Consider the following 16,293-nt stretch of genomic DNA (forward strand, 5'->3'; position numbering starts at 1 on the left):
GCAGGAGTTCTTTTCCCAGACACAGAGGGGAGTGGGCTCTTACCGGGCAGGAGGCAGAGGGAACAGGCGAGGAGCATCCCGCTGGGAAGGTCCATAGGAGCACCGGGGGCTCCTTGGCCCCGAGCATCTGCCAGAGACACCCAGCCAGAGTGGTAGCCCCGCTCAGAAAGCCCTTTCCTTATCCCCAGCCTTCCCCTGCTCCCTGACAGCAGACGAGCTTTGGGAGGGAGTGGGAGGGACGAATGAGGCTTGGAGGAGGTACAGCGGGAGAGGGGACAGCCTGCACGCGGCCACGGCACCCTTTAGGGATCGGGTCAGCGTTGAGGCTGTGCTGGACGGGATCCGTGTTCCCATGGCACGCTGCTGGGGTCCCCGTGCCTCAACGGGACTGGTGGCAAAAAGTCTGCACGGGGCCACTGTTAATGGTGGTGTCACGACTGCTGTGCTGTCACCCCTTTTCAGGCACTACACCCACTGGGAGTGGGAGCAAAGCAGCAGTGCACCAAGGAGCACCTCCTGGGCTGTTCCCAGGCACTATGGAATGCTGTGACTCTGCATGTTCCTTGAATTGGCTTCCCTGAGAATTATCAGCAACAGCCCTGTCACCTCCAGGTGAGCTGAACAGCCCCAACCATACCACACAACATCTCCTGGGTGATATTTCCTTCCTCCCCAAACCTGGGAGCAACCTGTGGAGGATGCACCCACTGCCACAGGTTTAATTTCAGACCCCAGAGGCCCCTCCAAACCTTTCTTCCAATCCCAATTTAATACAGTTGCTGCCTGCACAGGCCATGTTCCACCAGACCAAGCTGTGCCCAACACTTCTCTTGCCACCCAGCTGATGGGGAAGATCTGAAACAGCTCCAACCAGCAGTATCCCTACCTGCCAACTCTCTGCCAGACAGACTGTGGGTCTGCAGAAGAAGTTTGCTCAAGATACTCCTCCAGAAGCAGGGGAGTGCCTAGGAGAAGCAGTTCCTTTTCCTACTCCCCCCCTCCATCCCACAAATATACATTCTGGGGCAACAGGGGGAGAGGACACATGTCTGGAACAGAGATCAAAGCAGCAATGGGATCCAAACTGTCTCAGAGATGCGAATGCTCTGGAGCTTGTTTGCACTGCACCCCTTCCCCCAGCAAAATGCTGTTGGACAAAATCAAATGTTTTCAGCTCTTAACCACGCTTGCCAGCTGTCCCTCCCATACCTTAATCTGAAAGGAAAAAAAAACAGAATTTCAGGGGGTATCAAGAGATGAAGGGAGCAGAGTGCAGGGTTGGTTTGGTGAAAGTTAAGAGTTCTTAGGGAGCAGAGCATAACTCTAAAAATCTCCATCAATAAGCAGAGATTTACAACACAAGCACAGAGCAATCCCTGCTTCTCCCAGGCACAAATGCCATTCTCCAGGGTATCAGAAACAGCTCAGGACATTTCCCTGCTCACGAGCCTCACATTTCATACAGCACCAGGGATGCCCCAGGACGTGCAGCCCAGCACCACAATGCTGCAGCATCTCCTGACCCAGCAGCACTGCTGCTCATCCCCAAAGCATGGTTACAGAACTGAACCTGGGACTTTCCCCTTCAACCTGCACAGAGCTGGGGAAACTTTCTCCTTCTGCCCTGCCCTGTTCCATCAGCTGTCCACCAGCAGCTTGCACATCTCCTGGGGTCTCTCATTAGCTTGAGTTGGAGCCATTTGCAGCACATCACTGTGTCTCAGCGCTGCTTCCCCAGCACAAGTGTCGAGGGTTCAAGGAGAGGAGCTGTGCTAACACTGATGTCATGCTCCCAAAATGTAAACAGCTGTCTGTGGAAGGGCTAGATGGGAAAACACAAACAAGGAAATAGGGAAATAATGGCATTTCACCCCCATGCAAAAATGTTATTTGAGGAAAGCAAAGTTATTATGGGACATCCCGTGATATTCCAGCTGCAAGCTCAGCAGCAGGGCTCTTTAACATCCAAAAAGCCTACAGTAGATAAATCTCATCTATTCATCATATGATATTAATCCTGTAAAAAGCAAAAAACTGGGCTCACGTTAAGTGCTATTCTTCCTTTCTTTTTCTTGGATCCCAGTGCAATTTGAGCTCTGGTTTATCCAACCCAGTACTTTCCAAAAACTCAGCCTGCAGAGGAAAGGTGAAGGGGGGACCGATGCAGTGCCCCGGGCAGCTGATGGGGGGTTATTTTTCATCACTATCACTTTATTTCTGACATCTTTCCTACCCCAGCTGCAATGAGCCCAGCAGCATTGGGAGCATTTTGGGGAGGGCACAACAGCCATCTCCAATAGAGACCAGTGGGGCTGGAAACAAACAGCCCTTCCCCAGCCCTGCACAGCCACTTCGCAGCACATCTTTTCCTAGTGCTCTGCCATCTGTGTCTGGCTCTCAACAAGTCCCAATGATGGGGTTCTTCACTTTGGGTTCTGCTGGGGGCAGGGGGTGTTCAGGGCAGGGATGCTGCACCTGCAGGTGCACACAGCATCGTTCCTGCTGGTTGCTCAGGCATTGTACTGCAAAACCAAATCCAACCCCATGTGAGTGGCATGGAGTCCTCAGGGCCCTCCAGCAGCCAGGAACAAATGGATGGAGAAAGTGAGAGAGGAAAATTTTGCCTTGAAATCAGAGCAAAGCAGCAACTTTTGGTGTGGGAGGGCAGCCTTCAGCTTCAGCCCCATGAAGACACGTGGGGCAGGTGCCGTAATTTTGCAGCCCAACCCCTCATGCTGTCCCATGGCCAACATGTGACAAAGCGCAAACCAAGGTCCACACATGATGTAAAAAAATCAGTGCCCTGCATCCAGACATCCCTGAGGTTAAAACAACCCATCCCTCTAGCAGGGGAAGCAAACTCCAGCACTGAACCTGCACCTGAGCAGTGTTCTGCTTCCTTCAGCCCTTCCTTCCAGCACAGAGCAGGACCTCACCCAGTGCTGCTGCAGGTTGGTAGGAAGCAAGGAGAGAGCAAACAGCGTGGCCTCTATCCAAGCAGCAAGCTCACTTGGCTGCAGGGCTGCACAGGGAGTGACACAAGCTGTTTCTCAGCCATTCCCAAAGGGAAGATCTCATGTCTTCCCCACATTAACAAGCCTGGATGGGCTTCTTAAGAAATCTGGATAGCAGAAAGCTGTGCTGACTGTGCCCTCACTCAGAGCCAGGAGGCAGTGCTGGATGACCCCAAGTTCTATCCTGAATTGAGAAAGGCTTTGTGCACCTCTCACAAAGAAAATCCTGCAAATAAACTTCAGCAGCCATCCCTGCATCCCAGCTGGGTCACTGCTGAAGATCCCACTCCACAATTCTTCCAGAGCTAAAAGCACAGCCCGGTGTGTTGACAACCTGAACTTATTTCCCCTTGTGTTTACAACTCATCCCACACATTCCCAATGTATTTTCCCACACGTGCTCAGTTTTTCCTAAATTCAGCCTTTCCCCCCTCCCCCTTGCTCCTGACCTTCAGGACGGTGTCATGCGCTGGACACAACCACTCTGTGAGCTACAGAAGGACTAAGCCAGGATACAAGGAATGTAAACAGAGGCCAGGAATGAAAACAAAACCCCCAGTTCCCAAATCTAAACAGAGGAAGGGCTGATAGGGTCACACGGTGTGTTCCACGGTGAGCTGCCTGGGATGAGAGCAATGTGGTACCCAAGGCTGCTCCTCCCCTATGTTTTAGGGAGGGATGGGGCAGGGGGTGCTCAGCACAAAGCCAGACAACCCCTTGGGGGTCTCAGGGATGGTCACCTGGGGATGGGGGGCTGGGATGAGGTGCACGTGGTGCTGCCACGCCTGGCTGTCATGTGGCCGGCTGAGCTCAGAGCCCTGGAGAGTTGGTTGTCCAAAACAAAGGCTGATGTAAACACAAAGCCATGCTCTTCCAGGGATTAGCAGCTCTGCACGAGGCCAGGAAACCTTACGTCGTCTGAGAGCACGAGGCTGGAAATGAAAGCAGGCGGCAAGAAGGAAGATGTCAGACAGACAGGCTAAAAGCCCCAGGGAGCCATCCGGAGGGCTCCAAGCACTCAGCTCCTCACCCATTGCCTTTCTAACCAAAGCATTCCCTGCAGCACAGCGTGGGGAGTGACTCGGGGTCCCAACACAGGAATCCATCGTTAGTGGCACCCAGCACAGCAGCTGTGAGCACCCTGGGCACAGCTGGGGAGAGGACCCTCCTGGTTCTCCAGGCTCAAAGCAACGCAAGGAAATAACTTCACCTCTGGAAAGCAGCTTGGAAGCAGTGCAGTGTTTGGAAGAACTCTGCCCTCAGCACTCCATCAGTATTGCTGTATTTATCAGCCCTGGCCAGAAGGTTCCTCTCTGTGCCACCAGGCTCACACTCCAGCCAAGCACTCCCACAGCGAGCACCAAGGCTCCCCCAAGCTCAGATACACTTTCACACCTGGGTTTAGGACTGTGCCAGGTTGATTTGCACAAACCCCTCCTAACCAGTGTGATTACGATACATCCTGCAGAGCCCTGGCAGCCAGGGTGCTCACTGCTGGGTGTTTCAGAGCTCTCTTGGCCCCCAGCTGTAAACATCCACCTCCCAGCAGACTGCTGCACAGCTTCCTGATGTGGGTTAAGCCCACTCACCCCAGCCGGAGCCCAGGCTGACCCTCCCCAGGTGCTGTCCCAGTGACTTCACAGCTCAGGCAGCTCCAACACAGCATTTACAGAGCATTAGCCTCCAAAAAAAAAAAAAAAGTACTGTTTGCTACTGAGGAATTTCTTTGTTTGCTTACCTAGCGTTACTTTCCCCCATTTATTTAGTCTCTCCTTCTTTATTTCTCACTCCAGATGAACGAGCCCCGAGAATCCCAAGCAATCCATCTGCCACAAACCCACTGAACGCCAAGCACTGCACTTTTGCACTGACCTACATGGAGTCAATGTAAACCCCATCACCCCAACCAGGACCACAGAGCCGGGTGCTCAGCCATGGGGCCAGCATACAGCACTGCATCCCACGGCCTTCCACAGAGGACGACGTCCCATCAGACCCTCATCCACTTAATTAAAAGTATTCAAACATCTCGCCAATAAACCCAGAATGCTTCCCCTGGGAAGTTTTCCACAGCAGGAAAAAAAAAACCCTCTTGCATAAAGCTCAACTATTTATTATTAATATTATCTCCCACTCCATGGAAGTTCTATTTACAGCTGCACACTTCTGCTGCCTCCATTTGCCCACAGTACAGAGATTCCTCTCAGTCTGGAAAGAGCTGCTGTGCAATATGAGTTCTGGAGCTCATCTCCCCCTCCCCTCCACTTTAATTCTACTGAAGTGACACACAGCTAAGCCTGAAATACAAACGGTAAAGCCATTCAAACTGATTCATTGGAGAGGATGCCAAACTGGCTTTGTGCAGTTGGCAGCCCATAAAAAAATCACAACATCAGAGGAGCTCTTGATTAATACACTGCTGAATGTATTGGAGGGGAAAATATGCAACAGGAAAATGACTCTGGGCACGGAATCGTTTGCAAAGAAGGAATTAAGAAATAGACTCCCAAACTTTTTCCTTTTTGCTGCTGTGAAATGAGGAGGCAGAAGGGTGCTGTGCATATCCTCTATGCAGCCAAGGGATGGAACAAAGGGCACCAACCACTGGCAAAGCACAAAGCAGGGCAGATTCTTGGGAGTGATGCTCCAGGTCCTCCCAGCCTCAAGGAAGAGCAAAAGAGATGCAAGTTTTTTCCACTTTGAAACCAAAAATTTTTCCCTCCCCTTAAAGGAAAACCACACAACAATCTTCTTTAAAATGAGCTCTAAGGGGATTCAGAAGCTTCAGCAAAGGGAAACAGAATAAATCTGAGGCTCACTGGGAGCCAGGGGCAGCACTGGGGTGCAAGTCACAATGGGTGAGATGGGCACTGCATCCTCACACTTCTCCAGTGGAACTGGAGAGATGGATTGGAGAGACTGAGTCAATTCAACACAGGAATAAGAGCATTGCCCACCCCGAGAGGCAGTTAGATCAGCACAACCAGCCCTCGTGCTTTCACAGAGCGTCTCATCCAAGTGTCTTGAATGCTTTTCCAAACCAGACAGGCCAACAAATTGGATCTGCTGTTGCCCATTCACCTGGGTCCAAGAGCAGAGCTGGCGCCCTGCAGACAGCCCTCTGTGAAGAATCAGGAGATGAGCCATTTTTAGGCACTGGAGAAAGATGTGACACATTCCAGGTGTCTGGAGAGCACAGGGCTCTGCCAGCTGTGCTCTGCTAAGGCCATTACTGGCCCAGCGCTGAGGGAGTGCAAACATCTCAATCCCTGCCCTGCAGGCAGCAATGGCCAGGACCTCACATCCCTATGTTGGGGGCATCAGCTCCCCATGGACCATCACCTGCATTAACATGAACACAGAGGGGGGAACTCAGCAAAATGCAAACCACAAGCAGTCAGCCCTTTGGGGGAGCATCCAGTGTCCTTTGTCTATTTGGAAAGTACAAGTTGGGGGCAAGGTGCTCAACCCTTCCCCCCCACGGCTGATCATAAATACAGGGCAAGTACCACAGTGTACACACTGCTACAGGCTTTTCAAGTTTCCTCTCTCCCACCCACCCTAGGCCACCCCAGTGGCCCAATCTTTTCTGTTGTAGGAATCCTGAAGCACAGACAAGCCAGCTAAGTTGCATTTGCTGACGCTATGGCCATTGCTTTGAAAACCAATGGGCTCTGTTGGGAATAGCACGGATTAGAAATCAGAGAAATCAACAGAACCTGCATGCCCTGGTATTGAGAATGCAGACTTTCAACAATGATGCTGGACGTGGTGGAGATGCAGCACGTGAGCGCAGCAGGGAAAGGCACAGACATCCAAGACAGCCTCTGGTGTCACACCTATAACCAGCACAGATTGTATTAGTGCAAAGCTCCCTGCTTCTGCCAAGGAATTCACAAGCCTGATTTTTAAGAAAAAAACAGCCCATATAAGGTGCTTCTTTGTTAATAAAAGCTATGGCTTTATTACAGAGCTGAATGCCAACACATTCTCAGATTATTTTATTTTTTTGGGAAGGGAGGGAAAGTTGAATGCATCCAGCAGGAAGGCAGCTCTCGCAGGGAACGCCGACCCACTGCTCCCTGCAGTGCTGAGCCATCTCCTGGCCGCCAGTCTGGCACAGCTGTGCCATACAGCATGGTCTGCAGGGCAGGAAATGCCAGCCCAAGGCTTCCAATTAGAGGAACGGAGAAAGAATGGAAAAAGGAAAACGCGAAGGCGTTGAACACAGCCCCCGTCCTCCTGGCTCACATTAAAGCACTGTCTCAACATCTGAACGCATGCACTGTGGATCATGTGGGTAGACAAGGAATATTTCATGCTGAGGTGCTGACTGCCTGGCTGAACCGGTGGCTTCTCTTCCCATTGCCCAGCATACAAACTCCAGTGTCCCAGCACAGGGCTGCTATGAAACCACCAAGCACCACTCCAAGCTGGAGCTCTCGCTCCTGTTCAGGAATTCAATTCAATCCCACTGCATGCTTAAAGCCATGGAAGAACCAAGTCTCCACCTTCACTTTGGTTTCAGCTTTTCCCATGGCAATCAGTGCAAAACAAGATGGGAAAGAGTCAACCCTTTGCCACATGGTCTGTACTCACACCCCATTCCACCTGCTAACAGAAGCTCCTGAGCAGCTTTCTCCTCCAGCTTTCCCCCACATGATTTCAGCCACCACCTTGACGATCACCATATTAACATTTCTTATTTCCTACATTCCTCACAGGGCACAGCCAGGAGAGCAGTGCTGTGCAGGGCGGTGCACACGTGGCCACATTCCAGCATCAGGGATGACTCAGTGGCACGGAAATGCCGGCTCACGGGGAGGATGCAGCATCAGCAAGAAACCTGCCCTGGTGTAATGAGAACAAGATGTTGTGCTGCCCGAGCTGCCCACGGCCGGCATGCTGCAGGGCTGTGCCAGCATGGGCTGGCCCTGATCCTTGCTGCCTGGGGAGGGCAGAGCAGGGATTCATTTTCATTTTGCTATCCGAACCCAAGCGCCAGCATCTCTCCTCCAGCAGACGGTGCTGCACATCACCCACTGCATCTGTTCATGTCACAGCTTGGAAGGTACAGACAACTCTGTTCATAGGAGGTATTTACACCAAGTGCAGCACTGCAATGATAAAAGCACCGAGGTGAGCAGATCTGCCTCAAAGCAGGTTGAAAGGTCTTCCTCTTGGTGGAGAAGCGCATTGTTACGTGCCATCTGTGGGCCACATTTGTAGCAGCGATGCATGGAGCACTTAAAATCATGCTGGGACTGCTGGGAGCCCTAGGAGCACATGGGCCACAGATGGGTGCACAGAGGCATCACCCCCTAATAGAGAAATTGCCCTGGCTTGCAGGCCAGCAAAGAGCACTTCCACCTCCTGCAAGCACTCCCCATGCTACAACAGATTTCCTCCTTTTGGTGCCCCACGAGCAGCACAGCCACCTGCTGAACCCACTGCTTTTCTCCATGCTCTGAGCAGAACCCATCCCACACTTGAATCCACTTAACTGTACTTAGCTCTTGGGGGAGGGGGTGCAAATACAGTTTTGCAGACTGCAGAGAGAAGAGCACAACGTTTTGCAACTTTTCTTTGCCACTGGGAGAACGTGTGCTGCAGCAGGTGGGCAGCTCAGGGGCACACAGCCCTGCTTGTTGTTTGTCCAGATGATGTCATGGTATCTCTGGATGTTGCACTCGTGGTGCTTGAGAAGAGCAACGGGACTCACCCAACCCTTCAAAGTCATCCTCCCCCAACACCAGAGGTTCACGGGACTCCAGAATGGAGATACAGGAAGTTGGTGCACCCAGGTGCCAATAAATCACTGCTTGTGACCAAACAAAACACTGCCCACATGTGCCACAGCCCACCTGCACCCAGACACTGTTGATGCTGGAGCTCCACTCCATCTCTGGGCTCTCCATGCTGAACCCCTGCTATATCCATCACTACAGGGTCTCTCAGGTGTAAGATTACTCCATCAGCTACTTTTTCCACAGTCCTATCATATAGGAATCTCATTTTATATGTCCAAGTCTTTATTTCCCTTAAGCACGGTGTATAGGTTATCCATTTACAGAAGCAAAGCCATTCCTTTCATCTCATTTTATAGCCCCCGTTGTGCTGCCTACCCACACCTGAAAGCCATTTTGGGGAGCTCTCAATTACTCTGCTGCTGCCATACCAGCCAGGGCCTGCTGGAAGCATCAAACCAGAATGAGGATTGTGGTTTCTCCTCTGCAGCACTTGGCAGCCCATCCCAGGCCCCGTCTCATCGGGGTGCAGTCAGGGAGGAATCTCACAGCATTTTTCCCTTTACAGCCTCCCCCCAATTACTCTTCTGAGCAGTAAATGGATCTGTCCCAAATATGAACACCTTTGATCCAAGGGTGAGAGGAGCCTCCAAAGTCCCCTGAAGGGAAAATTCAGAGCAAATCTGGAAGCACCCCAAAAAGAAGCTCTTTCCACAGCAGTTCCAAACATTTGGGAGGCTGCTCCTTACTCTATCATTTCAGCTGCACTCCCTTTATGCATGCAACACACATCCACAGACTCGCACACAAACAACTTCATTATTAAACCTCCCAAGTTTATTCACAGGAAAGTGAATAAGACTTAAAAAATGAGGATGCCAGCTCCCCTGCTGCCTGCAGGCAGCTCTCCCCAGCACACAGGGGGGGAGCAACATAGAGCCATCCTCCAAGCAGCTGCAGGCCTATAGCAGTACTGCACCTCTTCCCATCCCAAAGCCCTTCGGAGCAGAACCCAGCTGGGAGGAGGGGTGCTGACCACAGGATACTCAGGATACTACCCAGGGCCACTCAGTGCCTCCAGCTGTGGAACAGATGCATGGACACAGCACAGCTGGGAACACAGCTCCTGCTCAGGTGTCCCAATGCCACTCATCCGCATGGCCACAGGCACCCTGTTGGGGGCACAGCACAGCAAGTATCAGGCTGAGGTTACTTCACAGGCAGTAAGGCAGGAAATTCATGAGAGATTTATGCTAATTCAGAGCCAGTCAAGATGAGGAATAGAGGTTCCACATAGGGATATGAAAAAGGCATTCCCTACAGAGAGCACAGTGGCATTGGCCTGACATCATCATCATCATCGGGGCCAGCAGCACCTTTCATCCCACAAAGAGCCTGCAGCGCATAAGGACACACGTGGTGCAGATACACCCACAGAGGTGAACCCACCACCACATCACCTGCAGCCCCACGAGCAGCACCTTCCAACCCCGAGCAGCCAGAGCCAGCAGCTCGCTCCAACCCCCTGCCCCCAGCGCAGACCAGCAGGGCTAGGAGATGCTGTACAGACGGAAGCCACCTCTGCAGCACTCAGGGACACTCCAAGCAGCAGACCCAAGCTACTCACCTCCAGAGCAGCACAGCTCCACACAGCACCAAACAACCCTCTTACACCAGCCCCGCCCTTTTAACGCAATTAGCTGCCAATTAGCACCTTCAGCCTAACGAGCTGTTTCTCTCCCAGCTGGCGCCGCACTGCTGTGACGCCCAGCATCGAGGTGCTCCTTCTGCAGTCCTGGGGATGAGTACAGGGGGGGATGGAGCTGCCCTAAGCCAGAGGGGAGTGTGAAACACCGCACGGTATTCTGCACCGTCACCCCAGATCCACGTTTCCAGCAGGATCTCACTGGGTTTTTGATGTGACCACATATCTTCGGAGCTGCACGAAATATGCATACCACGCACAGGTGCGTTTATGGTGCAGGAGAGAGGTCAAGCAGCCTCTAACTGCTCGTAGAGGCGGCAGCTGATGCATTTTATCCATGTGTTGGGTACCAGCATCACCTACTGCTGCTGGGGGCTGCAGACAACTTTGCCTCTCGTTTAGCAACATGTCCGAAGCATCGCAGAAACCCCTTGTCTGCCCAGAGTCAGTGCTGGAGGGCAGCAGCTCTCTTTGTCCGGGTAAACTGAGGCACATTCGAATAGCGGTGTCTGCGGGCTCAGCCCCAGCCCCGGCCCTTCCCGCAGCGCGGAGCTGTGCGGGGCGGCTGCCGGCGCTAGGGGGCAAACGCGGCCGCGGATGCTGCGGGGATTCGGGCTGGGCGCTGGGATGCGCATCTCAGCCCCTCCCCATAGCGCTGCTATCCCCCACGTTCAGCCTTTGGAGAATGCTCCAGTGCATCCCAGGCTCGGACCCTGAGGGTGCTGCAGTGCCGCTGGCTGGGAAACAAAAAATGCGAAGCGTGTGGGCTCAGCATCCAAAACGCGGTGTTCTCCTCCTGCTCAGCCCCACAAGGACGCTGCAGCGCGCCCTGCTCCAGCCCCGTGCTGGCACGCGTTGGCTGCTCTGCCCCACCGACGGGCTGTAGGAAGGTAACACAGCAACGCCACCTGGAATCAGGGCTGTGCTCAGCTCACGGGGTGGGGGGCAGCCGGGGATCCCTGGCAGGGCTCGGCAGTGCTGCAGGCCCGGCTCCGAGCAGCCCTGGGCAGGAGGGGCCGCCCCATCTCCCTCCTCCTGCCCCACAGCGCGGGGATGCTGCGGCGCAAATGGGCCATGCGTTTTGTGTTTCCCTTTATAATGCATATTGGATGCAACTGCCCAACACATTCACCAAACAACAGAGCTATGGAAAACCCTTCTTCCATTGCCCGGGCTGGCTTCCCGCAGCCAGGACTCGTGCCAGGGTTCTCTGCTTAAGATGGAGTCCTATTTCCACACCCCTTGCTGTGGGATGAGCTCCCAAGTCCTGCCACTTTCCCCTCTGCTACAGATCCTCCGTCTGTCCAAAGGCAGCACACGCCTTTCCCCAGCAGGAGAGGGCTCAGAGCAGCCTTAAGTCCATGCTCTGTTCAAACCCAAATTTGACTGCCTGAGCTCAGCCAGGAGGATGCAAACAAATGAACGGTAGAGAATGAGCTCATGGGGGCTCAGCGTGGGTCCTCAGTAGGGACTTTGCATGGCACCCACCTCTCATCCCTGTATGCTGCTCCCAGGGCTGCATATCCAGAGACCTGGGAAGCTCTTGAAATGTACCCACAGCCCATGGGTCCCAGAGCACCCAAGGCCTGGGAGGCTGAGGCTGGAGCTCAGTGCATGGCTTTAACCTGATCTCCCTCTGTTGCTGGTATGCCTTGAGTTTTCTGAATTAGATTCTTTCCTACCAACAATCTCTTCCTGCTCAACACTTGGCAGCCCCTTCCCTCCAAAATGCCAGCAGACATCTCAAGAAGAGTTCCTTGTCTTTTGTCTGAGACCAGTGCAGGAAAGCACAGGGACGCTCAGCCTGGCATGTGGGACTGTGATGAGCCTCCAGGTCAACCTATGGGTGCTCCTGCAGGCACGGGAGTGGGGTGAAGCAGGTCCTAAGGTGGGGAAGAATATTCCTGGAGGAACGTGTCTTGAGATGCTGCTTGAACGTCACTGCTGACAGGACAAGTTCTCTGGTTTTCCCTCTGTCTCCTTCTGCTAAATGTTTCCAATTTATCACGTTATCACATTAGCAGCTTTGGCAAGAGCCAGCTCCATGCAGGCGCTGTGTCAGCACCAAGCACAAGAAGCACAGAAGCTGGATCCAGAGGCTCCCCGTTCCTGGGCTTCCCTAGGGAGCAGGAATCCCCCAAACACCACAGCATCCCTGTGCTGAAGGTCATTACTGCCCATCATGGTGGTTTCCCATGGTTTGTGCTGCTGGAAGGCGCTCCCAGGGGGAGGAGCTGCACCCTCTCCCATGGCCCTGTGCCCACTGGAATCCCTTCTGCCTGCAGTTGTGTCCCACATTCAATTCAGACTTGGGGTGAGTAGACAAGCTCCAAGCTCTCCTCCTCACTGCCGTGGCAGAGCAGGACCGTATCCAGCCCTAATCCAAACCAGATGACGGCGCAGAGCAGAGGAGCACTCAGTCAGTAATAGGGAGATGTTTGTTCTTTCTAACAGTGCTTTTAAATGGAAACATCTTTGCTTTCAGGCAGAAGGGCCTGGGATTTCTGTGCATCCAAGCACTGGGTTCTCCCAAGTATTGTTATTCCAGATGAACTTTCAGCAGCAGATAAAAGCCCATCCCTGGACTTCGCCATAAATTATCCGGCCTGAAATCCAAACATTAACCTCCGTATAATTCACAGCTGCAGTAACTCCGGGGATAATCTGGGACAATTTGCCATGCCCAGGCTGTGTGTAGTATCCATGTTAAAATAATTTCAATCTTACTTATCCAGCGCTGGGTTTTGGCCGTCCCAACGCCCCAGGCGAGCTGTCATCCATTTCCAATGGGGCAAGGAACCTCTTGGTGGATCTGTCCTCACAGCTCTGTTTCATGCATCCCCACGCACAGCCCACAGTGCTGTAGGCTGTGTCCTTCCATGGGTGTCATCATTTGGAAGGCAGGGCTGTAACCTCACAGCTGGCCCCAGCACAGAGCCTGCCAAGCACTGAGTAATGGCACAGTGGAGCCCCTCCAGACTTACAGTTGGGATGGGTTCCACGTTATTTCTCTGCAGACCTTCCCTTGAGCAAGTGATGCATTGCACTGGAGGCAGACACAGCCTGCAGCCCTGCAGCCACAAATGTGCCCAAGCCGTGCAGCTCCCATCCCCACAGTGACATGCTATAATTGCTCACATGCACTGAGGCTGATTCTCCTTCCTACCACTCAGCAGCAACAGCAAATGAAGCCCACAGATACAGAGAGGGGAAGGGGAGAGGTGCAGCAGGGAGGGCAGAAGTGCAGTGGAGTTCTTCTGCTGGACTCCAGATGCAGTGAGATGGGGGCACAGGGGTTCCCATTGATTAGCCCAGCTCCTGAGTGCCAACAGAGTGGGTTTGCTTTGCAATAACAATGGCTGTAGGTTTGCTCCCCACAAGGAACATGACCTCAGAGTTTTTCCTGGTGTCTGGCTGCACGAGCCCCCCCTTCCCATCCCCATGCCATCTGCTATCATGGGTCAGGGCTTTGTGTGGCCATTGCCCAGCACCCCAATGGCATTTTATCCCGGCAAGGAATAGGCTGGAGGCTGGGCTGGTGCACGCATCCTGGGGTTGGGGGCCCTGCAGCTTGTGGGATTGTGCCTGCATCCTGCTTCACATCTCATCCGGGAACCCGGCTACATCCTGCTTCACACTCAGCCTGCAGATAGCACTGGGGCCAGTCCAAGGGGACTTGGTGGCACTGCAAGCTTCTGCCCCAGCTCTGCACATCTCCCTGGGGACACGCTGAGGTGGGAGCACCCTTTTGGGTGCAAGATTTAGGATCCCTCTCAGCAACGGCCCTGTTCAACAGCTCTTTGCAGCAAAGGCCAGGTTTGTGCTGTGTGCTCCAGCCCAGCCCCACACGAGCATCCCAGCACCCTCACAGTGAGCAGTGCATGCAGCACTGGGACTGAGCAGCCCTTCCCACGTGGAGGATGTCTGCTGCTGGTTCCCTGCGCTGTGTCCATGGGATGTGACCTGCATTGTGCCAGCACTGAGCACCCCAGGAGCACTGTGCTGCACATTGCAGGAGGAGAACAAGCGCTGTAAAAAAAACACCACCACCAATAACCAAAACTACAAGCAAGTAGTAACACCGCTGCGACCTATTACCAGCTACATGTCAGCCCCAATTGCAATCAAATCCTCTCCAGTTTGCTCTAAAGACTGATGGTTTGAATTTGGAGCTGCAGTTTTCCCAGCTACAGGGCAGAGCCCAGGGCCCATTGCTGCCCTCTGCACACCCATCAGTGCTGTCACTGCTGGGACTCCTGCAGATCACACAATGTCCTGCAGCACCACGGGACACACAGGATCAGATCCGATTCCTTTTGCCCCCCCCCCCCCAGCTGCCCCAGTTTGCAGCGCCACGCGGTCTGTATCCATCAGCTAATTGGTGCTAATTAATCCCAGCAGCTCCAGCTGAGCACCACTCTGCACAGGAGCAGGACTACATTCAAGCAGAAGGATTTTCCAGTGTCTACCACAGACAGCAAGTTTTCCCTACAGCATTTCCAAGGCTTTGCAGGAGCCCATTTGATCCCCATTTGGACAATTTGGGCCTCGGTGCCCTCTGCCCCAACCACATCCCAAATGCTGTTTGGTTTTAAGCACCATCCATCCACTCTGAACCTCCTGCTTCGGTCGCCAATGGGGAAAAATGGGGTTTTTGTTGGGAGAGGTCACTGCTGGGTGGCTCGGGAATTAGGGGCTTGTTCTGCTGGCTAATGTCATTAGCTCCACGTTAACTGCATTAACCTTTCTCACAGTTCCCAGCTCCCAGCTCGTGGTTTATCTCTGCAAACAGAGTTGTTATTTAGAAGGACATTGCAGGATGGGTGTTTTTTACAACTCGGTATTCGCTTGTTATGGGATCCACTGATATTTCGTGGGGAGGCTCAGTGTTAGAATAAAACTCGGTAATCTTTCATCAGACTCTTGGCTGTATAATCTCCTTAAGAGAAGGAAATCCTTTGTTTATTGGCAGAGCTCTTCTCTTTAAGGGGAATTGGAAATGCGTTTGTTTTTTGCTCTCAAGTATTTCTAATTCAGCAACAACAAAACAAGTGGGTGCAACTCCTAATCCAATGGCTGGGCAATTCTGTGCCTGGTTGCAGCCTGTTGGGTTTGTTCCCTCCTTGCCATGAGACAATGGGCTGAAGTGCTAGAAATGAGCTAAGTGGTTAAAGTGCTGATGTTCCAAACGTTGCCTCCCACCTGCATTGATGGGGAACTTTAGGAATGGGGCACAATGCTTCAGAGCCTGTGCAAACAGCACGTGTGCAAGGGTGTGTAAGTGTGCAAGGCTGGGCAATGGAGGCTGTGGTGGTGCTGTGGGGCTCAGCGTGGTCAGCTCACTTTGCTCCGTGCTGGGAGCAGTAAATTAGAGAAAACATCTTTCTTAGGTTTGTTCCCACAGCAGTGACCTTGTAGCAGGAGCTGCCCCAGTCCAGGGCTGTCCCAGGACACCCAGCCCCGTGGGATTCAATGGGACACCTGCATCCTGAGCAACCCTGTGCATCCCAGAGCCATGCGCAGAGAAAAGGGGAATGAGAGCTCTGGGACGAAGCATTGCTCTCTGGCATTGACTTGTGCTCAGGTTCCCTTTGGTTTGAGCCTGCACAGCAGTGTGCAGGGGCTGTCCTTCTTTTAGGGGTCCCACTGAGCCCTCAGCAGCGCAGTTTGGCAGTCAGGCGAATTTTGCTTTGCATCCAAAGCTATGGATGGTATTGGACTCTGACAGCTCACCCCACGGAGCAGCCAGGCTTTGCAGAGCCATCAGTGCAGGGCAGCGGGCGTTGGGAAAGGCACTCAGTCCTGGCTGCTGCGTGGCACAGCGAGC

The 16,293-nt window shown here is 53.2% G+C and overlaps 1 protein-coding gene across 4 annotated transcripts in view; it reads right to left on the minus strand.

Annotated features, from left to right (window-relative positions):
* Positions 1 to 16,293, minus strand: part of ITGA11 (integrin subunit alpha 11) — a 49,848-nt gene that overhangs the window by 32,596 nt on the left and 959 nt on the right. For 3 of the 4 annotated variants that reach the window (XM_031587890.2, XM_031587889.2, XM_090149188.1), the window contains exon 1: positions 44 to 216. The exons of the other annotated variant lie outside the window; for it this stretch is intronic. In XM_031587890.2, coding sequence (XP_031443750.1) covers positions 44 to 95 — 52 coding nt within the window. In that variant the 5' untranslated portion in view covers positions 96 to 216. Of the gene's footprint in view, positions 1 to 43; positions 217 to 16,293 lie in introns of those variants that run through there. 4 annotated transcript variants of the gene reach the window in all.

This window comes from Phasianus colchicus, chromosome 12, assembly GCF_987193195.1.
Source record: "Phasianus colchicus chromosome 12, bPhaCol1.hap1.1, whole genome shotgun sequence".
Taxonomy (NCBI): Eukaryota; Metazoa; Chordata; class Aves; order Galliformes; family Phasianidae; genus Phasianus; species Phasianus colchicus.